Here is a 20973-nt window from a genome sequence, read left to right on the forward strand (position 1 = left end):
AACTGTATCGATGAAAACACCTCTGGCACTCGAGATGATTAGTCTGTCACACCTGAATCCCCTTATAGGGTATGATTCTTGACTGTCCAATCCTGGAAGCATATGGGATTCATCGAGTCAGAGTCTTCTGGTAAAACTGGAGTAACACGCCATTCCACGTCTTAACGATGGTAATTATGAGGCAGCCCAGGGCCCTCAGCCCGACCTCAGCACCAACTCAGCTTAGAGCGGCAGGAGCTCAGTTCTAGAAACGGAAATAGATTTTTGGCGTGCTTGAGTTTCGTCACTGAGTTAGTTGGTATTCAACTTCATTTTCCTGATACAAATCAGGCCTCAGCGTCTGATGTAGCCGCATCAAAACTACACGACTCATACTCCCAACGCGCTTCAAAGCCCAGTTTCTCATAGAACCCCCGTATAGCAACAGCGTCAATAAGAATACCCTCCATACCTCTCTCCTTCAGATTCTCCATGGCCTTGACGACGAGTGCTAACCCGACACCCTTCCCTCTTGCTGCCTCATCTACTCCAACCGCAGCGATAAGACCAGTCTTTTCTCCAGAAGGAAGGAGAGGAAGAAATGCGAAGACATCACCTGCAGAAGATGCGAAAGAGCACATAAGAGTCCAGCCGATTTGTTTGTTGGTGTCTGGATCGATGGCGACCATTACTTCGTGGTGTTGGCCTCGTGCTGCGAGAGCTTCGTAGATACCGCCCCAGGTCTGAACGATGTTAGTTTGATGAAGGTAAAATGGCTAAGAGAGTGACTTACGAATAGTTCTTGTTGTTTTTTCATGCATTCTTCATATAGCTCCGGTGACCATGGGGTGAACTTGATGTTTGTCTTTGAGACTCGCTCCATTATCTCAGGCGGTGCAATCTCATCCTTGATGTCCTTATAAAGATCTCGAGTAGTGTTTGTAGTATTATACGACCCTATTGAATTGTTAAATAAACTTTACGTCTTGCTGAAAGGTTCGAACTGACCTCGGTGAGAAAGAAATTGTTTCGTTTCCGGCGAAATACTGGTTGGCACTTGATACCAAAGTCTCGGAAAGATGGACCCCATTGCCAAAGACTTCAACTCTTGACCTGCATCCTTCGCCGCATCTTTCAAACCAGCCTTTCCTTTCTCTAGTAGTGCATTGCCGAGTCCTTTACGACGGTATTCAGGTAAGACTCCGATGGCTGCAATATGCCCGAGGCTTCCGCTCTTAGTATAGAAGGACAGACAGAATCCATGCTCGTGAATCCAATGTTGGCCCTTTATGCCAAACAGAAGCCCTACGAACCGTCCTTGCTCGATGGGCCAGTCTGGAAAGATTGTATGCCACAGCTTCCATGCTTGCTGGATGTCATCATCTGAGCTGGTGAGCTCGCGAATGTCGTGCTTTGAGGAACCCATAGGTCCGACTTCTTTGCTCGTCTGTTCTACCGCCTTTATTACCAGAATAAGAAAATGGGCTTGATGAGGGGGTTTGAGTTCTAATGTGGTGCGATGTAGGTTGTTGGTTAGGAGGATCAGCTAAGGACAAGAAACACCTCAGAACACGTGAGCTTACAGCAAGGTGCGGAGATATGCAAGGCTCCGAGAATCTTGCCAAAGAAGGAAGCTGCAATTGGATGTTCTGAGACTGGCCCTTGTATAATTTTCATAGTATGACAAGAGAATAAACTCTATGAATCTTCTAGGATATATCCTCCCACTTCCCCTCCGCACCAAGGTACAATACTCAAACTACTCTACCAGCCGGTCTACTCACTCCTCACTCTACTGGAGGCACCTCGACTCAACTTAGCCTCATCCTTGGCCCTCGAAATAACATCCTCCCAAATCGGGGGTTTGCATCGAAGATCCTGTCCAGCAGCCTCTGCATCAAACCCAAACTGCAACAGCGCATCTTCACTGCACCATTCGCCGGTCGCCATCAGTCCAACTGGAATTTTACCCTCGGTATCTTTATCAGCAACTTCGCCAGCGTCCTTTCTTCCCTCGGGAATAACATATCCTGCTGGAACCGTAATAGCAGGAAGACCGCAGAAGTTAGCGAGCCAGACATACTCCATGCTTTCGAGAGTATAATTCCCGTCGTTAACGCCATAAGATAACTCTGATTTTCCACCGCGGATAGGTGCACCAGCGCAAGCCGTAGTGGGAGTTATGATAAGCATGCCGGGATATGTCTTCCAAAGATATGAAAGATGCTGCATCAACATCCCTCTCAACTTCTGAGCCAACAGATAATCCGTCGAAGGCGTAGTCCTTCCAAGAGCAAGCAGAATCTTGTTAGCGGGCGTCAAACCCTTCGTATCGTAAAGTAATGTCGAAGCATCAGTCAGAACAGTAAGTGCATGCGCCATCTGGCCCTCAGCAGGGAAGGGAATTTCAATCGGGACGAGGGTGTATCCGTGCTTAGCCGCCAAAGACTCAACCAGCCCGCGAACCAACGACTGAACACTTGGTTTGGCGCGTGAGATCCATGCATCGAATATTCCGAGGACTTTCGTAACAGGTGGTGAAGGTTGAAGAGCTAAAGGCGGGAATTGTGTTGACGGATGAGGTTCAGCGATGGCTTCGTACGCAGCTGCTAACGACTGCATATCAACAGCCAACGGTCCTTGAACAGCACATGTCGGTGAGTGATTAGCACCAGGCCAAGACGCAAGTCTGTTATGTGTAGGCTTCAACCCAAACACTGAGCAAAACGATCCAGGAATTCGAATACTGCCACCGCCATCGCTGCCCAACGCAAGAGGAATAAGTCCAGAACCAACAGCGTAAGCAGGACCAGATGAACTTCCGCCGGTATAATAGCCTGAATTGAATGGATTACGCGGCGTTCCTTGATTGGGGTTGTTTCCGGTCGTATCTGATAAGGTCAGTCGATGTGAAGAATAAGAATAAGAATACGGGATTTACCTAGTCCGAACTCGTGCATGGCGAGTTTGCCAATGATGACGACACCCGCTTCTTCGAGTTTTCGTACGATCCAACTTGTAGTTGATTCTCCGTCCTTAGGAGTTTCGGTGTAATCTCTTGGAGAGCCGAGAGTTGTTGAGTAGCCGTCTAAATCATAGTCGTCTTTGATAGCGGATGGAACGCCATCGAGGGGGCCGAGGGGCTGTTTGTTCTTATAGCGTTCTGTTGAAGCTTCAGCAGCTCTCATGATACGTTCGATATTGAGCTCTCTCCAGCCTTGGGCGTGTCGGCCAGGTGTAGGGCCATCGACTTCAACCAAAGGCAGGATTGCCTTGGCAACGTCAACTGGGGTGAGCTCTCCAGAGAGGTAGAGAGCTCGATAATCAGCTGCTGAGTAGAATTTTGACGGATTTAATGTCTGAGAAGCATTTGCCTGCTGTAAAGCCGAAATCTGTAACCTCTCACCGCGTTCTTTAGCCTCAGCTTCAGATAGCGCAATTGGCACGACAGTTGGATCGTAGCGAGGCTCGAAATGCTCAAGATAAGCCCGGATGTTCCGGAGCGAAGCGAAACCCGCATTAGCCCAAGCAGTCTCACGAATAAACCGAATCCATTCCATCCTACACCATCAGCATCTCACAACTTCTCTCACGTGTATAAAAAACTTACAAAAAAGCAGCAGCAACAAGCAAGGGTCCTCTCAAGACCGGATTCCTATTCCGTTCGACAGCATACGGCACATGAGGTCTGCGATAAGCAAAAAACGTCAGCATATGATTCGCCCATCACGCAGTGCATGCTTACCCTTCCTGAGGCTCAGGATAGTTAAAGAACCGCCTCTCATCATTGAAATTACTCATATTGAAGAATGATGACGATGATACTGAGAAACTGGAGTTAGGTTTGTAAGTTCATGCAGAAATCGGGGAATTTAAACTCTCTCGGATAAGGCGGCCACCGCGGAGACCGATTTAGCGGTGTTAGTCATGCATCTACGTACTCGGAGTCTCGGACGCATTGAAAATACGAGTGACGAATTACATGCCGAGGTTTGGGACCAAGTTGTGTCAGAGGCTTAAAGCAAGCTTTGCTATTGAAACGTATGGCTTAATATAGGCAGCCACCAGCGTATATGCATCCAACCGCTTTAATTATTGAAAACCTTATCGTTGATGGCGATAACCAAAGCCGCATAATCCTGATTATCCAAGTAATCAATGTACACAACGTTAGGGAACGACTTATCACTGACCTCAGGCAGAAGTCGTGTGAAAAGCTCTTTGTTGCAAGTATAAGCCAACTTCTTAATCGGCTTCAAAGACCTTGGTGCAATCTTGACGAACGTAACAACGTCACCATCCCAAGATGGAGCCTGTTGGGTCAATGTCCAAGAAAGCAGGAAAAGACGCTTATCCTTGGCGGACATATGGCCTTTCATCTTCTCAAGCTGGTCATTAACCATAACAACAGCATCATCTTTATTGGAGTACTCATTGCGAACATTCATCTGTTCGTACTTGTAAAATCCCTTGTGCGCATAATCGCCAATGTCGAGATCCCACTGCTCCATGACGCAGATAACAGCTGCCTTGCCGTTGCCGATGAAATCGTCAAGCTTGAGTTGGGTGAGGTTCTTGGCTTTGTTCTTATCCTCAACGATAAACAGGTGGTTCAGCTTGAGAAGCTCTTTCATGAGATTGTGCCATTCCTGCTTGGTAAACTCTCGCCATTCGTCGGTGTCGGTTTGAAGAGAGTGCGAAAAGTTCAGGATGATGAGTTCGCCGTTCTTTTTCGTGAATTCGTTAACAGCAGAAATAATATCCGAGATCGACTCGCCTCGACCGCCGACCTTTCCGGTGTAATGGCCGGTCCACAAATGACCGCCCGAGTACTGAGGCCGAAGATCAAAGTATCGAGCGCCATGAGCAAGCTGTCCCAGAACCGAGACTGACTGGCACAGAACGTATGGATCAATGACACCGCCTGGAACATCAGAGTGAGACACAGTCGACATGCCCGAGTCGTGAGTGCCCAACATGCAGATCTGCGACAGAGGACGATGACCAAGGGTGTTTCTGTTCTGCTGCATCCAATCCGTAGGCGGGTTCGAAGAATGAAAGTTTCCCTGCTTTCCGGAAAGCACGAAGGTGACGCATTCGTCGTGCTGCCATCCCAGTTCGATCTTTGAGCCGCGAGAGTTATTCAGCGTCTCAAGACCGTCGAGCTGAATCCAGATGTTTGCGGGTTTATCGCGAACATGGATTGAAAAGGTAGCGTTGGTACCCTCCAAGCTGTAGGTGACCGATCCACTAGTATCTCCACGCTTCTTAAGAACGCCGTGGTCAAATTCAATGTATGTGCTGGGAACCTTGCCTGAGATGTGGTTAGATATCCATTTATGTCTCAAGTGCAGTCGATTTACCTGCATCGATGGACTCCGGGAAGCTCCAGGCCTCCATCTGATAGCTATTCTGCTGAGTACGCTTCCATCGGTACGGTGTACCGTTGACAAGATTGAGATAGCCGCCTTCACCCATTTTGTCTGTAGATTCGATGACAGTAGATGGTTTAAAGATGTCTAGGGATGATCAAAGCGGAGTAATCTGACTATTTGTATGCCTCAACATTTCTGGGCCTAGACCCTTGTTGTTTCAGCTCACTAGTGCCCAGCTGAAAACGTCTTGGCATTCTGAGGCCACCTTGTCCACAAAGAATCATTGGGACTCAGCCACCGGCAAGCTACGCTTCAAGCTTCGCGCTATTTGAGGGGGAAGATCTTGGGGCATCAATTGCGTCACCAAGATCCGCTTGGAAGAGGGTATAACTAATGCAAGCATTCTCTGAGAAATCTCTCCTCTGTGGTTTGCTGCATATGTTTTTCTATATTCCCTGTCGCTCCAGTGACAGCCAAGATGGAGTATTAGACTAAGAAAGTGTGAAATAGTATGGTATAGGGTAGGGAACTATCATCCCATGTGCAGGGTGAAAATCTCACCACTTTTTACTCGGTCTCGGTTATCTCTATTGCAATTGTAAAAGAGATATCTGTGGAGTATCTATATCTTTGTACTTCGACCCTCAAAAGAACTTCATTGGCACGGTCTTGTTTGACGTTTTGCCAACTAACGCCACCATCAAGCAGTTTTGATTGAATATGAGCCTAAAGAACAACATATAATGAGGAAAATCAATAATCCTATCCATCATGACGACTTTGAGCGCCAATTATGGAGCAACTACAATTGATTTTATCTACTTATCACGTCAAAGATTAATAGCATCAATCTGGGCCCAACAAACCCCTCGTGATCGGACCGTGTTTCTAAAGGCTTGATGTTCTAGCAGTTTGCGTCAGGGACGATGCTATCTGCAACCATTTAACCATGTGTTTCTCGACGACGGCCGTTTGTTGTTGGCCCCCCTTTCATGTTACTCTGATCCCCTGTCACAGCTCACTATCCGCGCATAGAACAACAAATTTCCCCAGTGGGTCTTCATAACCTCGACCTCTTAAAACCTCTTATCCCCTTGTCTCCCGTTAAGACTATTGAATGTGGCGTCGCGTAGCTAGAAAATATCGCCAATAATTGCAGACATGGACCCAATTCAATCCAGGAACTATTGGGTCTAGAGTGGGAGATCAGCAGTAATTATTGTTTAAGACAGAGCCCGTCCCCACGCTGAGACATGCTCTGTTCTGTCTCATCAAGCTGTCTGTCTTTCGTTAATATTCGTTCAGCCGTCATCATGCGCGTCTTGTCTTTTGCCCTGGCCCTTTTCGCGGCTGATATAGTTGTTGAAGCTGGAGTTTGCAAGCCCGCTCGTGAGTACCTATATGCAAGACAACTAATCAATTCTGACAAATTGCTTTAGGAACAACTACGGCCGCAACTTCAATTGTCGAATCATCTACTGCCACCGCTTCCGCTACCTCTGAGGTCTCCCTCACTGAGTCTTTGACCTCTGCGACTGAGACCTTGAGCACCGACTCAAGCGAAATCCTGACGGTTTCTACCACGCTGGCTGAAACTACCACCACCGAGATTGCTTCCACGACCACTGAGGCTGCTTCGACCACCACCGAGGAAGCTTCCACTACAACCACCGCAGGCCCATCTTTCACACCCGGCTCCATCGTCGGCACTGGACCTGTCGCTGACCTCACCCTCCGTGGCAACGGCCAGCGATTCGCCCCTCTATCTTTCGCACCATCTGACTCAACCCAAACCTTGATCTTCAGCCTCGTGAACGGCAAGCTCTCGTTAGGTAACAACGATTACCTATGCTTGACCTACACGTCTCCAGGTGTTCTTGGACGACTTGTTCCGTGCCCCTTCGACAACTTCAGCTTCGCTCCTTTGACCTGCACGCGAGCAGCTAGCGGCACGCTTTCCTGCACCGCGCCGAACGGATCCTGCCAGGCAGGAGTTTGCATGAGACCTAATAATGGAATCCCATTCTCTCAATTCTATGTGGATGATTCTCAGAACGGCTATTTTGGTGACGCCAATGGGAACTTTGGGGCTGATTACACTGCCATTGACGTGATCCTCGCCGAATAACCATAGAGCTAAGGCTATGGCAATATGGAGACCGAAATCGAGAGTCTCCTCTTAAGACCTATTTCTACCTAGAGAAACAAAAAATTATTATTCTTCTTGTATATGTACAAACGCAATACCTTGCAGTTCCTTACACTACACAGCCCTCCCCTTCCTACTCTCCGAAACGACAAAATTTGTGATATAAGGAGAAGATCGAGAAACTAAATTTAACGCCCCTCACGGAAAAATGGCTGTTTGCAGTTTCAGATAGTTCATCTTGCACTCTCTTCGTAGAGTTCTGAAGGTCAAAAATCAACTGCAGTAGCTACCAGAGGAAAGAATGCCAGCATACCCGAGCATTGCATTTCAATTCTCAGACCGCTGCCTTTTTTTAAGCTCATCACAAGTCTGGCTGATATATACTTCTAAGACTAGTTAGTTCCTCAGACTTGGACGGGTGTGGCAAAATACTCACCCGCAGCTGGTCATCTCTTGCTTCTCCTTCTCATTTCTGGTATCAAAGCTGCCATCTCTTCCTCATTGGGACTCGGTATATCCATCTTGAGTGCAAGTAATACGCTATGCAGAATGCATACCAAGCTTATCAGTGACAGCGTTTTCTTGTTCTCCTCGTTTTTACCAGAATTCGTGGCAAAGTGAAACCGTGCGTCAGTACGAGCCGTCGCGCCAGACCAGCGTACGAGATTATGCATGTCATGAAATGGCTGATGGGGTCGACATGAGAGAACCATCTCCTTGAAGTGGGCAAATATGAAACTATGAGTCTAGGTAAATATCCGGATGTTGATAAAGAATCGTGGGCTTGGCCCTTACCTTATTGGTAGTCGAAAAGAATGATCTAGATCTGGGTGTTGGGGAGACTCGTCGAAGGGAGGAATTCCATGATGAATTTCGCGTATTAATTCACAATCTGGTTTTTCAACTCGAGGATCACGTTTCGAATCGTGAATGTGCTGCAAGACGCGTCTAGATTGGAAGACAATTCTACCAAAGTCCAGGGCACGCTGAGAGAGACTGCCGGGCCTTGGGGTCCTATTTGGAGTCTTCAGGATTGTAAAGTTATCAGTAATAGCTCTTACCATGCTATGATCGGGAGGGCAAGCGAGAGGAATCCAGTCATGTTTCCTATGCATTGTATGCAAGGCAACCAAACTGTCAAGTTATTATTTCATTGACTTGTAATCTCGTATACAGTGTGTATCTTACCTGTCTATGAGCATAAGAGACAATCTCCACTTTAACGATATCAGTATATTGGATAAATCAACATCCAGTAGTGACACCATTGTGAAAGCCGAGTTGAGACTGACATGTGCATGCTCAAGCATCCCGTGTCCACATTCGTATAGCGCAATGAGGCCTTGGATCTGCACAATCTCAGCATGGTTTAAAAGTCGAACTTGAAGAACTGCAAACATGGCCTTGAGAGCCACATAGAGTCTCTTGGTCTGTGAGCATGCCATATGATCACAAGGAGGTGTAGCGACAAGAAGAACGGCAAGATGCAAAACTGGCCACGAACAATCTGCAAGCTCAAAATGACATGAATACTCATTTTTGCGAAGATGTTCCACAAGAGGGAATGTCTCAAAGACGGGATCTTTGAGGAGCTCCAGGACAATGCAACCGCGATCGAAAGACTTCTCCAACGCGATCTTCTAGCCGAGCCCTTGCATCGATGTCATTGGAATTATATGTAAGCATGGCCTGCATTAGTTCAGATTGGCCATGCTCCGTCAAATCCCCAGCCGCAGCAGCCTAACTTGAGGAAAGGCTTCGTGGACGGCGGACGCGAGTTGTCTAGTTGAACTAACGAAGCTGATGGCTCTGTCGGCTGCTGATAGTTGCATGAGGCTGGGTTTCTGGTCAATATTAATATTTCGCCGATCGTGGGATCGCGTAAAGCTTACGACGCGCATCGCGAACAAGTTGGAAGGACTCGGTCGCACGTTTGCTTGCGATTGATGCAGCGGGTGCATGATAGCGAGGCCTTTCCGTCGCCTCGGAATCGCGACGCCATGGTTGAACTGGTCATCAGGTTGGGTTTTGATTAGGTTTGTAGACCAGTATTCAGGGTGGGCAGTACTTATGGTTCAATCGCGTTGTATTTTTGTTTTGTTGGCAAAGTTATCTAGTCAGACAAGGTTTGACTTTAGTCATCGGCGACTGCTATCTGCACAGCCGGCTGTGCGGTTATCCCAAAATGTTTATTGGCACATCCCCCTAGGGAGCTTGGAAAGGCAAAATGTGTTGAATTATATGGATGTGGCTATTAAATACTGAGTATGCTGAGCTGCAAATTCAGGTCTAGGACGGAAGACCGAGTTTGTTCTACTAAACAGGATCATAAATATAACATATCTCCAAATGCATCAAACTCAGACCTGACATGAGAGTCCAATCCAGCACTCCGAGCGATTCGATTCGAAAAGACTCCTAAAACAGGGTCGTGGGATTTCTACGCGGTTTTAGATAATACTTACTCAGGCCTATCCACCTCCTAGCGGCTTGTCTTACCCATGGCATTAAAACAGCGATTTCTTCGACGGCCGTGACATCCTCCCGGTCATTTGCTATAATACATAGACTATGCATGCTAGGCATGAGTGAGGTAAGTGATTCCGTAAGTAGCCCGTCGTCTGCATTGGGGCGGAAGACGTCTTTGATCAGTTTCCACGACAATTGACGAAATTCACGGAAAGCTATCCATTGATCTGGCTCAAGAATCTTCCCACGTTGACATGGTATCCTGAGACGAAACTCAAGTGGCTTCTTAGTCATCACAGGTGGCCGCTTTTACGGTCTCCTCGAGCCCCGACTCAGCTCCGGATCAGCGCAGTGCTCACCCCCAAGCTGAGCAGTCCCATACCCTCTTGTCGATCCCATTTCTGGGACCTCAACTCTCAGCCCATTTCTGTCACCTTAACTAACTTCTGAAAACCATGGCAACCCCAAGCGGGAGGGAGCCGTGGTCCTCGGGTCTCATTTTGGACCCGGGAATCCCAAATTTGGCCCCCTTGGACGTCAGCCCGAGGACTGGTGCTGGATCGAACCCTTCGATGCCTCAGAGAGGTCGACTCTCCTTGCAATCTTCCTTGCTCCTTGACCTGATCCTGTTGCGTTAGAAAGCCACTTCCAATCTTCTCACGTCTTTGTATGCCCCTCGCCTCATTCGAGCCCTGGACTTCTTTCTGTCTGGTATTAAAACTCGAATTCCTCTCAAGATGGCTGATTCTACCACTCAGCCGTTCTCAAACCTCTATTGGTATGTATCCCTCGAAGCTTTTTTACAAGAACATTCACACCACCACCCCCTTTAGTCCATTATTTCCATCTTTGAATTAACCTCTCTAAATGGGGAGAGTTAAGAGCGCAGCTGCCGCCCTCCAGTTAGGCTGCTAGAGAAGCATTAAGAAAGAAAGTAATATTGTAAATGGTAAGCTAAGGGTGGAAGCCGTTTAGTGCCCTTCGTGGCCTGCACATGTGGATCTTGAGGGTACTTGCGAGGACAGCGGGAAGCCGTGCTGAATGAAAGTCGTCCCAAGGTCATTATGTGAACGCGGGTGCAGACGGAGCGGGGCGGCTAGGTCGCTAGTCAGCCTGCGCTTTCGGTGACCTATGACACGGGTGAGTATCTTCAAGGGCCGATCCCAATGCGGTAATAATGTAACATCCTTGCATGGTGTCTGTTTGCAGCGGCACAACTATAAGAGTTACTGGCAAGGTATGAAAATACGGCAAGGAGTGCTCTGATCGCCAGTCGCGTCTCACAGTTCCATTGATTACTCGTCCATGTCAAGCACCGTATCTTAAGTTTCTCAACCCACCATCGCCAATTCAAGGACCTCGTCAATATGAACAGTACCGCCATTCGTCCGGTCCGCTCGTGGTTGGGCATCCCCTACGCCAAGGTAGAACGCTTCTGTCGGTCAGTCTTGCTCCCTTTCAACCCGGATCTGCCCTACAGTCAGAAGGGGCCGGCGCCAGTGCAAGCTGGCAATACCGACTGGCTCGAGGCCGACAACGGAATGAGCGAGGATTGTCTGAATCTCAACATTTGGGCCCCCGAGGACGCAGGCAGAGGCAAGCTGCCCGTGATCGTTTACATCTTCGGTGGCGGGTTCGAAGTCGGCGCGAACACGTCGACAACCTCCAACGCCTCGGGTCTGGCTGCAACTGGCCGCGCCGTCGGTGTGTCTCTGAACTACCGTCTCGGACCGCTCGGCTGGTTATCGCTGTCTCAGTACGGCGGCGTCTTTGCCGACGCGACCAACCTCGGCCTGCAGGACATCATCAGCGCGCTGCGATGGATACAGGAGAACATCGCTCGCTTCGGCGGGGACCCGCAGCAAGTCACCGTCGCCGGCCACAGCGCTGGAGCGTACTCGACCATGGGGCTCATCGCAGCCCCGGCCGCCGACGGCCTGTACCGGCGTCTCGCCGCCTTCTCCGGCGGTGCATCCCGCATCGTTCCGGCGTGGTGGGCCGAAGAGCTGGCGATCAAGGTCCTCGCTGAACTGGGCATTGCCGACGACCCCGAACAACTGCTGACTGTAGACCCAACACTTCTGGCTGAGACGCTCATCAAGGTCAGCCCACGGGACATTGGCGACAGACACGGCGTCGACAACACGACCATCGGTGTAGTGAACGATCACTCCCAGCCAGGGGCAGTTCTCACTGACACGCCACTGCGTGTGCTCGCTTCCGGCCGTCGTCGAGATGTCGACATTCTCCTCAGCACTACAACGAACGAGGCCGATTGGTGGGTCATCAATGCGACTGAAAAGTTCGACCCAGGCAGCATCGACAACTTGTTCGATGAGCTTGTTACCAAGTCGCGCATACCACGAAGCCGTGCCAGGAAAATCGTTGCAGCCTACGACGTCGACGGGCGCACTCCAGTCGAGGTCCGCGGGGCTCTTTTCACCGACTACTTCTTCACGCTTCCAGCTGCGCGCGCAGCACTCGCGCATTCCGCCCAGGGCGGCAATGTCCATCTCCTCAGCATCGGCCCCGTCCAAGATGCCCCAGCCGTACACGGCACGGAGATGTACGGCATTGTCGGGCAGCAACGCCCCGGATGCAGTGAGGAGCAAGCCAGGCGGGACACCTTCGTCCGCGACGCACTCCTGGACTTCGCAGGAGGCAATCATGACCGGCTTTGGAAGCCCGTGGCTGGAGAACCTACCACGCACGGCATCGGTAACCCCCCGTACGACCCGACCATCCATGCAGCCGACGTTCTCCGAACCTTTGAAGGCATTGAACGGACATAATCTCCAGCAAGGGGCAAACTATGTTCAGGGCAGGAAAATGGTGATGATGGCCGTGCAATCATTGTTTCAAAACATACTGATAGTATATGGCTACATTACTTCGCTATCAGGTTCCCCTGTGACCACATCCCTATTTTGGGCCCCGGTTCAACCTTCCTGCACCAAGGAATCTGACCTGGGTAAACCCATATCCTGAGAGCTCTGTATCCGATACTGTCACTGCTTAGACTATTTCCCTGACTTTTTCCTTTTTATTTTATTATATTCTTATGATAACCCGACTTGATGCCTATAATTGTTATGTACACAAAGGTTTTACTCCAAGCACTATGTATTTGTGAGGAAAGATTCTTTTAAGGATATTCGCAGCCTCTAGCTAATTTTAAGTAACTTCTAGTAGCTAGCCTGCCTCAACGGTTCAACCGCATGGTGCCATAGTACTCCATGCACGATGGGTAAGGCATAATACACGGATTGGTATGAGGTAGCCATAGTAAACCCCATCCTTTTCTACCAACATCCATGCCCTCATATACTATATGTTGCATTTATTAGCAGTGGCACTAGAAAGGATTAATTCGAAATCTAGTGGCGAGGCGGATTCGGCATCTCTAATTCTACCTTAAGGGTAACCCTTTTATCGACCTGAGATAATTCAGGGCTGTGTAAGAGGTGCACTTGTGATTCCTTTATGCATATCAATTTCTGCACTGAACAAAGTCAATCTGCCTGAGCTAGACAAGGGTTAGCACCATGCGTGAACCCCGCCCCGAGGGCTAGGCTGAAGGGAGAAAAAATGTCATCAAGCGAGCGGAGCCACGATTAAACCACGGGAGATGCAGACTTATCGCCGTTATACCTGACATGTAAAAGCAGTTTAGACTTTTAGACTTCTCGCTGCCCCGGGAGGCGACGAAATTGCACCAAGTAGATGACTAACTGATTCAAGTAATTAAGTCATCTTTATTACACCCAATTGGTTCATTCAGCTTTAACCTTTATTACCCTTGTGGCCTGTACCACGCCTTCCAGCCTAATTGTCTGTCTTTGTTCTATGCATGCAGGGTCCTGCTTCACGGGCTAACATAGAGACATCATGGAGACATCCTTCGTCAGCCGACACATAATGGCATTAATCATCACCGTATTGTCATGAGATTACCAATACCAAATCATACACAAACACTCGGAGATAGTCGAAGCGTTAACGCCGCGATGTTAAGCTTTAGGTGTAGAGCCAACCGAACAACTGAGCAATAGTTTAAATCTATAAGACCCGGCCGAATCGCTTTGTGGCAGAAACAATGAACAACAACCGACTGGTCTCCATCCGACTCGACACTCGAAACCCGATTTGATAATAAGATGGTTTCGCTCACCTTCCCACTCTGCGTGTTTGCGGTACTCAAGTTGGTGTCCCCCGTGGCCACATCTTCAATTCTATTTACTGCCGGCACCATCATCGCTTTCGACCATGAAGCGAACGACCTAAATGTCATCCGCAATGGAAACATTCTCATTGAGCAAGACCGCATTACCGGCATATGGTCGAATGAGAAAAAGCCTTCGGTATCAATCCCTCCCAACACCACAGTTATAGATGCAGCAGGCAAGATCATCAGCCCTGGCTTTATCGATACACACCGTCATGGCTGGCAAACCCTGTTCAAAACCATGTTCTCCAATATAACCCTCCCTGAATATTTCGGCCGCTTTGGAGAGCACGCTTCTGCCGGGCGCATTGATGCTGAGCAGGTATACATCGGCCAGCTCGCCGGCCTTTACGAAGCACTGAATGCAGGCACTACCACTTCGCTGGATCACGCTCACCATACCTGGTCAGACGAGACATCTTGGGCTGGCTTGAATGCCAGTATAGACAGCGGCGCACGTGTGTTCTGGTCATACGCCTTCCACGAAGTTGCCAACTATACCATCGCGCAGCAGATTGTGAACTACCGGGATATCGTAAATGCTGCCCCAGAGAGGGATACAGCTGTTGAACTCGGTATGGCTTTTGATAGCTTTGACAACGGCTCTGTGGACCAAGAAACAATTGCGTCGATTGTCAACTTGGCTAAGTAGGTCTTCATGGCCCTTCAGCCTGCGTGGCTTCACCTTATTTCTGCGGGTCTAACAAGAATTTCACTACAGGGAAATCAATGCCTCGGTACTCACAACCCACAGTGGAGGAGGCGTATATGGAAGTAAGTTGCTCGGTCTCAGTCATATATGCACTAGCTTGTCAGCCGACTAATCGAAGTATAACTTGCAGATGAGAACTCTGCTACCACTTTGCAATCTCTGGGCATCCTCAATACAAGCATCCCCGTCGTGTTTTCGCACGCGTCGTACATCACTTTGCGGGACGTGATGCTATTGCGAAGCACGAATCAGCACATAGCTATCACGCCCGAGTCGGAGATGGGGTTTGGACTCGGACGTCCGTCTAGCAACATGGTCTTGGACCAGGCTGCCCTCGGAGTTGACACGCACGCGTTTCAGTCATCCGATCTGGTGTCTCAAGCGCGCCTTTATCTTCAGAGCACACGCTCAGCGGTCACTGACGAGCTATTTAAAAAGTGGCAGATTCCCAAGTCTACCCCCATGAGCGTCGTGCAGGCTTTTCTTCTTGCCACACGTAACGGGGGCCTCGCCCTTCGCCGACCAGACCTTGGCATTCTCAGTGTAGGTGCCAAGGCTGATGTCGTAGTGTGGGACGGGACCAGCCCCAGTTTGCTAGGCTGGCTTGACCCTGTGGCGGCCATCATTTTGCACTCCAATGTCGGTGATGTGGAGCATGTTCTTGTTGATGGAAAATTCGTGAAGCGCAATCACAGGCTGGTCGTTGGGGACTATGCAAGCGTCCAGTCAAGGTTTTTGGAAGCTGCGAAGCGTGTACAGGACGATTGGCGACATATTCCTCGTCCTGAGTTCCCGGAACGCTCTACCACGGGTGCCCTGTTTGCCGACTCCGACCAAGTGGATATTACGGCTGGAGACGGCACCGGTTACGGTCAATTATATGTTTAAGATTAGCTGTTCAGCTCTTTACTCATCGTTGCCTTTGACAGCTGGTCAAGTAGTGGATGGATATCAATTTTGTACATTCCACCTTCTTTCAATCTACACTGCCCTCGTGTCTACTGGAAAGGTATATAAATTGCCGTTCTTTGCACCAATTATTAGCATGCCCATTAATACATACTAATTTTGTCATTCCTGATGTTTTCCAAGTCTTACCTAGTAATAAATATAAAATACTTAGGAACTCCTCTCCCTAACCGCATTTTATATTCAAAGAGACCCCTTTAAGTTAAGTCAAGAGTAGCAAAAAAGAAACTCTGATGAGACTGGGACTCGAACCCAGGAGGATTGCTCCACCAGGAATTGGTGTTAAGGTTAACCTTAACCTGGCGCCATAACCAACTCGGCCATCTCACCGATGTCATTGAATGAGGGATAATTGAGTTTTTCTGTAATATACACAGTCCAAAAAGCGAAAGGTAGTGTAATAATGTTGTTCTGTCAGAATCTCATCATATTGCATCACGTCTAAATAGATATAAGGAATATTGATTTGAAAAGTGAATGGACAACGGTTGAGGTATTCCATGGCTGACTGCACGGTAGCCATAGATATTATAGTCATTCATCTCAACTATCCTGCGAACTATTGTCCCTTTGCTAAAAATGTGAGAGCACCCAATGCATACCCATCTAACCCAGTCTTGAGTGTCGGCTGTATAACCGGAGCAAATTTGGAAGAATGATTCGCAGCAATGCTCTGCGCAACCGTTCCCTCCTTCTCAGCCTTATCCCAGACCTCTCCATCAACACAACCATACGTGAAAAAGCAATACGGCTTATCAACAGCAGTAGCCAAGATAGAAAAGTCTTCACTAAAAGCAAGTTTCGGCATGTCTCTATCATACTTTCCAGGTCCTTCGCCAAAGTGCGCTGCGAATGACTCTTCGACTCTCTTTGTGATAGCCTCATCATTGATGGTGAGAGGAAATGCTCGAGTCTGCTCAAACTCTGGACTTTTGAGAACATTCGCGCATGAGCATTCTGCTTCGATGACAGTTTTTATGCGCTTCAGAATACGCTCGCGTGTTGCGATGGTAGTAGATCGTGTGTCGACACCAAGAACGGCCGAGTCTGCAATGACGTTCTCAGCGTCGCCAGCGTGAATACTCGTGACGGTTACAACGCTTGACTCTGCTGGGTCAACTTCTCGGCTGACGAGTGTCTGCAGCTTGAGGATAGCGTTCGCTGAAATTGCGATTGGATCAATCGCTGTATGAGGCATACTGGCGTGTGAGCCTTTGCCGTGGATCGTGACTTTGTAGTTATCCGCACTTGTAGCGACAAGACCTCTTCGTGTCCCAATTGTGCCAGCGCGAAGAGGTCTGACATGCGCTCCCAAGACGAAATCTGGGACAGGAACCTCATGCTTGGTGTAAAGACCGTCGTCAACCATGGCCTGTGCACCAGTCCCTCGCTCTTCAGCTGGTTGAAATGCAAGGACCAAAGTTCCGGCCCAAGAATCCCTCGATGAGAAAAGACTCGCTGCAGCGCCTAGCAAAGTCACGATGTGCATATCATGGCCACAGGCGTGCATAACAGGTTTCTCAACTCCGCTCGCAGCATGAATCATGCGTTTTGTGCTGGCATACCCCAGGCCAGTTGTCTCTTCAACAGGTAAAGCATCGATGTCGGCTCGAAGCAGGACAGTGGGGCCTTCGCCGTTGCGGAGAACGGCAGCTAAGCCATGGCCCCCAATGTGACGTTTGATAACTAGATCATCGGGCCCAATTTCCTTAAGTCGTTGGGCGATGGTAGCAGCTGTTTCGACTTCCTGGTTGGAAAGTTCGGGGTTGCGATGGAGGTGTTTGTACAGCTCCTCCAAAGGCTGTAGGTCAGGCCGATGCTGATCTACTAAGTCTGATAAAATTGATTTCGACATTTTGTTCTGGAAATCGTTACAGGAGTGAGACTGAGAGGGATGAGGGAGTCATATAGTGTGGAGGAGTTGTGGATAATTCATGCTGAATCCTCCGGACATTTTCCCGAGTCATGCCATGGATCCAACCGTTGCTTACACCATCGTCGTCATGGCCAGGGCCTCTGTCTAAGGTCAATTTCTAGCACTTCGCACAAATTCATCATAAAATTATGAAGATTAAAAAAAAAACTAAGAATTATTTTAGAGCAGACTGCTTAGTTATTGATGAGGGACCGCTATGAAAACTATTTCGAGATGGTTAAGGTTTCTACCCTGAAGAAATCACCCGGTAACCTCCCGAAGCTCTTCGGGGACAGCTTCCGAGAACCTAGAAACGGGCATCTAGGCGAACTGTAGGCGAATCAACCAGAGTTATAGCAGACAACATTGGAAATAAGCCATGACCTTTGTTGCAATGCCGGTAAAGGCGAAGAGATGAGATTTAGGAAGAAAAAACACAATCAAGTCTGGAGTTGACGCTAAGTATGTACTATGAAAGTTCTGCATCTAATCCAGTTACAGGCTTCTCATTCATAACGAACACCATTCACTGGCCACCTCTTCTTCGCCCTTTTGCTCATAGCGCTGCATACTCAAAAGCAGGCTCATCAGGCTGACAAGTAGTGTTAAGCTTGGGCATCTCTCCATCAACAAAATAGTTCTTGACAATCTCTTGCGTACAGTTCGACGGGTGAGCCATTAATCCATGCTATAAACCCAATTAGCAACAAGCCTTACTAGATGTATCTGGGAAAGGGTATACTCACGCCAACACCTTCATGAACAACGACTCGACTTCCTCGGAACTGAGCAGAAACGCCCCATGCACTACTCAAAGGCGTAACAGGGTCATATCGCCCATTAACGATAAGAAGAGGATTTCTCGTCTTGACATTACGAAGCTTGTTGATATCAATCTGCTCCTTAGCAGAAAACTTCCACTGCGCACAGAAGAGTCTCGCAACTGTTCCAAGCTCCGAAAAAGAACCCTCTGCACGATGAGCTTGATAAATCGAGAACAGATCATCCTGATCCTCAACTCGGAACGAAGAGTCGCTGCATGCAATGCCGTTGGTGACGTATGCAGCTGCAATGTTCCATTCGCTTTCAATTTGGCTTACATTCCTCATTTGGAACATGGCTGTGATGTTACTATTGAAGAGACCTTCAATTCGGTTAATGATGCTGAGATATGTAAAGGGGTTATAGAGCTCCCCAAAGATGAGGTTTTTAAACGTGACGAGTAGTAGGTTTAGATCATCGCTGGGGAGATCTTCTTCGTCGACATCGCTACCGGGGAGAGTTCCGTTCAGGTAGCCCTCGAGCATCTCGCTGAACTGGGCGAGGAGGCTTTGGCCTGTTGTGCTGTTGCCGTGGTAGTCTGCAAGAGAGCAGAGTTCTTTCCCAGCTTCGACACACTCGTCCAGAAGATTGGAAAGGGATCGCTCGGCATCTCTCATACTGGTGGTCCAAGTATTGGCTGCGTAGTCATCCGCTTTCAAGTTTGCATCGAGCAACATGCGGCCAACACGCCTAGGGAACATTGATGCAGTAACTTGCCCCAGGATAGTTCCATAAGAGGTACCCCAGTAGTTGAGCATAGGTCCTTGACCCAACGCATCAACAATAGAGATCATATCCCTCGCAACAAACGGCGTTCCAACAAAACGGCCAGTATCTTGTCGACTCTCATAGCAGTTCTCAGCCAAGGCACCAGCATACTCCCACATTTCATTTCTGACGATATCCCAGGTCTCAGCCTGCGGAATAGTGTTGAACTCTCTGCGACGAAGACCTCCTGGACTTGTGAAATTTCCAGGACCTGTGCCATTACAGATGAACGGGATCGTACGACCAGTGCCTCTGAATCACAGTTAGTATTACATAACACAAAGGTTAGGAAGAGGCTGAGCTTACCGGGGGTCGAATCCAATGACATCATATTGTCCGCCAAGAACTCTGCGATGCATGTCAGCATTGAAATACGATTTTACGAACGTAACTTACCTGACAAATTCGTCTCCCGCCCAAAGGACGGACTCGACGCCTGAACCACCTGGACCACCGGGGTTGTACAAAACGCTGCCCAGATAAGGCTTCTTGGTGGCTTTGGCTTTGATCAGGTCAAGCTTGATGGTCTCGCCATTGCTTGCGGCGGTGTAGTCCAGAGGAACCGAGAGTCTGGCGCAGTCAAAGTCTTTTTGTCGCCTGTTTGCCGCATTGTCTTTGAAATCTAAGTCACATTCGGACCAGTTGAGCTTGGAGCTGTTTGAGTTCTTTATGTCATCTCTGGCGTTCAGAGTAGCGAAGACATCTTTGGGTAAAGATGAGGCCTGTGACACCTGGAGGAGAAGATGGCTGAAAAGAACAGTACGAAACTTCATGGTGGAGAAGTTGTTACAAGAATTCGCTATAGAACATCCCAAAATTTCGAGATATACTTCATTCTATATAAGCAGAATTCTTTGGACTTCAGCCTGATTGTCCTTCATCGTCACAGCACTGCCTTGTTTATTGATCCAAGGCTATGTTTCTCGGCAAAGCCAAGGATTAGTCGTACGCAGAGACGGAACAGCCCAGAGTCCACTACCCAACCAAATCTGCATAATCAAGACGCGTTTATACGTGGCTCATAAAGCTGAGCCTTGTTGGCGGTGGATTTGGCTTGAAAGGGAAAGTGGACTCAGGCGTTGACCAAGAGAATGAGATCTGCCTTGGGGGCCAAATGCTTGGCGCCCAGCTTTGCTTCTCAGCCTACTGAGATCGACATTGATTCTGGGCTACACAAGACGTCATGACAAGAACTTGCCAAGTAAAGGATTCAGAATTGGGATTGAAGGATTAAGGCGCATGATTTAGCCTGATGGATGTGAATACGGTGAGGCAAAGATATTGCACATGACTCATCTCAAGAGACTTGTTATCAACGATGTATTTAAACTTTTATGGTGCTTACTCTGACAGCGGAGAATATTCGATTTACGTATTTGGACCACTTTTCTGTGGCAAGGCGCAGCCTTTCAAGACTTACTCCAGTCGATACGTCGGAAATTTTACGTGACTAAAGCTTCTACATATCTATGAGATTTCCAGAGTTTACGATCTTTAGACCATATCATCAGACCAAAGGACTAGGACTTATCTAGAGAGAGTAAGAGTCTAGGTAAACAAGTTAGCATTCATAAAAGTCTTGTGGAGAGT

General features: G+C 48.5%; 9 protein-coding genes and 1 non-coding gene across 10 annotated transcripts; 3 read left to right on the top strand and 7 right to left on the bottom strand.

Annotated features, from left to right (window-relative positions):
* Positions 1–326: 326 nt before the first annotated feature.
* On the bottom strand, positions 327–3780 carry BKA55DRAFT_535907 (amidase signature domain-containing protein; the record flags this gene model as incomplete). Its single annotated transcript, XM_046189753.1, has 8 exons — positions 327–722; positions 773–936; positions 988–1438; positions 1563–1640; positions 1771–2870; positions 2921–3540; positions 3590–3634; positions 3725–3780. 8 exons carry the CDS (start codon positions 3778–3780, stop codon positions 327–329), a joined length of 2910 nt encoding a protein of 969 aa, XP_046052773.1.
* Positions 3781–4067: 287 nt separating this feature from the next.
* BKA55DRAFT_591145 (PLC-like phosphodiesterase) lies at positions 4068–5457 on the bottom strand (the record flags this gene model as incomplete). Its single annotated transcript, XM_046195195.1, has 2 exons — positions 4068–5293; positions 5343–5457. 2 exons carry the CDS (start codon positions 5455–5457, stop codon positions 4068–4070), a joined length of 1341 nt encoding a protein of 446 aa, XP_046052774.1.
* A 1210-nt stretch (positions 5458–6667) lies between these two features.
* On the top strand, positions 6668–7482 carry BKA55DRAFT_686477 (uncharacterized protein; the record flags this gene model as incomplete). Its single annotated transcript, XM_046198942.1, has 2 exons — positions 6668–6743; positions 6794–7482. 2 exons carry the CDS (start codon positions 6668–6670, stop codon positions 7480–7482), a joined length of 765 nt encoding a protein of 254 aa, XP_046052775.1.
* Positions 7483–7690: 208 nt separating this feature from the next.
* Positions 7691–9084, bottom strand: BKA55DRAFT_271474 (uncharacterized protein). The gene is made up of 4 exons (XM_046185474.1): positions 8692–9084; positions 8299–8637; positions 7940–8241; positions 7691–7889 (listed from the first exon to the last, which is right to left on the bottom strand). The coding sequence occupies exons 1-3, from the start codon at positions 8946–8948 to the stop codon at positions 7950–7952; spliced, it is 888 nt and encodes a 295-aa protein (XP_046052776.1). The 5' UTR covers positions 8949–9084; the 3' UTR covers positions 7691–7889; positions 7940–7949.
* BKA55DRAFT_271473 (uncharacterized protein) lies at positions 9085–9576 on the bottom strand. Its single transcript, XM_046185473.1, has 2 exons — positions 9396–9576; positions 9085–9339 (listed from the first exon to the last, which is right to left on the bottom strand). Exons 1-2 carry the CDS (start codon positions 9518–9520, stop codon positions 9222–9224), a joined length of 243 nt encoding a protein of 80 aa, XP_046052777.1. The 5' UTR covers positions 9521–9576; the 3' UTR covers positions 9085–9221.
* Positions 9577–11339: 1763 nt separating this feature from the next.
* On the top strand, positions 11340–12764 carry BKA55DRAFT_591146 (Carboxylesterase; the record flags this gene model as incomplete). The annotated part of the gene is made up of 1 exon (XM_046195196.1): positions 11340–12764. The coding sequence occupies one exon, from the start codon at positions 11340–11342 to the stop codon at positions 12762–12764; it is 1425 nt and encodes a 474-aa protein (XP_046052778.1).
* An 890-nt stretch (positions 12765–13654) lies between these two features.
* Positions 13655–16050, top strand: BKA55DRAFT_608274 (uncharacterized protein). Its single transcript, XM_046196619.1, has 4 exons — positions 13655–13803; positions 13867–14845; positions 14919–14971; positions 15040–16050. The coding sequence occupies exons 2-4, from the start codon at positions 14130–14132 to the stop codon at positions 15795–15797; spliced, it is 1527 nt and encodes a 508-aa protein (XP_046052779.1). The 5' UTR covers positions 13655–13803; positions 13867–14129; the 3' UTR covers positions 15798–16050.
* A 59-nt stretch (positions 16051–16109) lies between these two features.
* Positions 16110–16208, bottom strand: BKA55DRAFT_t88. Its single transcript has one exon. It is a non-coding gene; the product is annotated as a tRNA-Leu (tRNA).
* A 190-nt stretch (positions 16209–16398) lies between these two features.
* Positions 16399–17787, bottom strand: BKA55DRAFT_559963 (uncharacterized protein). The gene has a single exon (XM_046192045.1). It carries the CDS (start codon positions 17731–17733, stop codon positions 16438–16440), a length of 1296 nt encoding a protein of 431 aa, XP_046052780.1. The 5' UTR covers positions 17734–17787; the 3' UTR covers positions 16399–16437.
* A 450-nt stretch (positions 17788–18237) lies between these two features.
* Positions 18238–20656, bottom strand: BKA55DRAFT_559965 (TAP-like protein-domain-containing protein). Its single transcript, XM_046192046.1, has 4 exons — positions 19780–20656; positions 19690–19731; positions 18540–19635; positions 18238–18481 (listed from the first exon to the last, which is right to left on the bottom strand). Exons 1-4 carry the CDS (start codon positions 20154–20156, stop codon positions 18350–18352), a joined length of 1647 nt encoding a protein of 548 aa, XP_046052781.1. The 5' UTR covers positions 20157–20656; the 3' UTR covers positions 18238–18349.
* Positions 20657–20973: the final 317 nt, after the last annotated feature.

Source organism: Fusarium redolens (assembly GCF_020744475.1).
Source record: "Fusarium redolens strain MPI-CAGE-AT-0023 chromosome Unknown BKA55scaffold_4, whole genome shotgun sequence".
Classification (NCBI taxonomy): Eukaryota; Fungi; Ascomycota; class Sordariomycetes; order Hypocreales; family Nectriaceae; genus Fusarium; species Fusarium redolens.

What these genes read in the sequence shown, in the direction of transcription:
- BKA55DRAFT_271473 (XM_046185473.1), bottom strand. Translation starts at nt 9,520, where the DNA reads ATGACCAGTTCAACCATGGCGTCGCGATTCCGAGGCGACGGAAAGGCC. An exon ending in ACTTGTTCGCGATGCGCGTC is followed by an intron (nt 9,340 to 9,395) that starts GTAAGCTTTACG and finishes CCAGAAACCCAG; the next exon opens with CCTCATGCAACTATCAGCAG.
- BKA55DRAFT_608274 (XM_046196619.1), top strand. Translation starts at nt 14,130, where the DNA reads ATGGTTTCGCTCACCTTCCCACTCTGCGTGTTTGCGGTACTCAAGTTG. An exon ending in TCGATTGTCAACTTGGCTAA is followed by an intron (nt 14,846 to 14,918) that starts GTAGGTCTTCAT and finishes ATTTCACTACAG; the next exon opens with GGAAATCAATGCCTCGGTAC. An exon ending in TGGAGGAGGCGTATATGGAA is followed by an intron (nt 14,972 to 15,039) that starts GTAAGTTGCTCG and finishes TATAACTTGCAG; the next exon opens with ATGAGAACTCTGCTACCACT.
- BKA55DRAFT_271474 (XM_046185474.1), bottom strand. Translation starts at nt 8,948, where the DNA reads ATGGCATGCTCACAGACCAAGAGACTCTATGTGGCTCTCAAGGCCATG. An exon ending in TCTCTTATGCTCATAGACAG is followed by an intron (nt 8,638 to 8,691) that starts GTAAGATACACA and finishes ATAACTTGACAG; the next exon opens with TTTGGTTGCCTTGCATACAA. An exon ending in TCTTTTCGACTACCAATAAG is followed by an intron (nt 8,242 to 8,298) that starts GTAAGGGCCAAG and finishes CTAGACTCATAG; the next exon opens with TTTCATATTTGCCCACTTCA.
- BKA55DRAFT_559963 (XM_046192045.1), bottom strand. Translation starts at nt 17,733, where the DNA reads ATGTCGAAATCAATTTTATCAGACTTAGTAGATCAGCATCGGCCTGAC.
- BKA55DRAFT_559965 (XM_046192046.1), bottom strand. Translation starts at nt 20,156, where the DNA reads ATGAAGTTTCGTACTGTTCTTTTCAGCCATCTTCTCCTCCAGGTGTCA. An exon ending in GCGGGAGACGAATTTGTCAG is followed by an intron (nt 19,732 to 19,779) that starts GTAAGTTACGTT and finishes CATGCATCGCAG; the next exon opens with AGTTCTTGGCGGACAATATG. An exon ending in TTGTTCATGAAGGTGTTGGC is followed by an intron (nt 18,482 to 18,539) that starts GTGAGTATACCC and finishes TTGGGTTTATAG; the next exon opens with CATGGATTAATGGCTCACCC.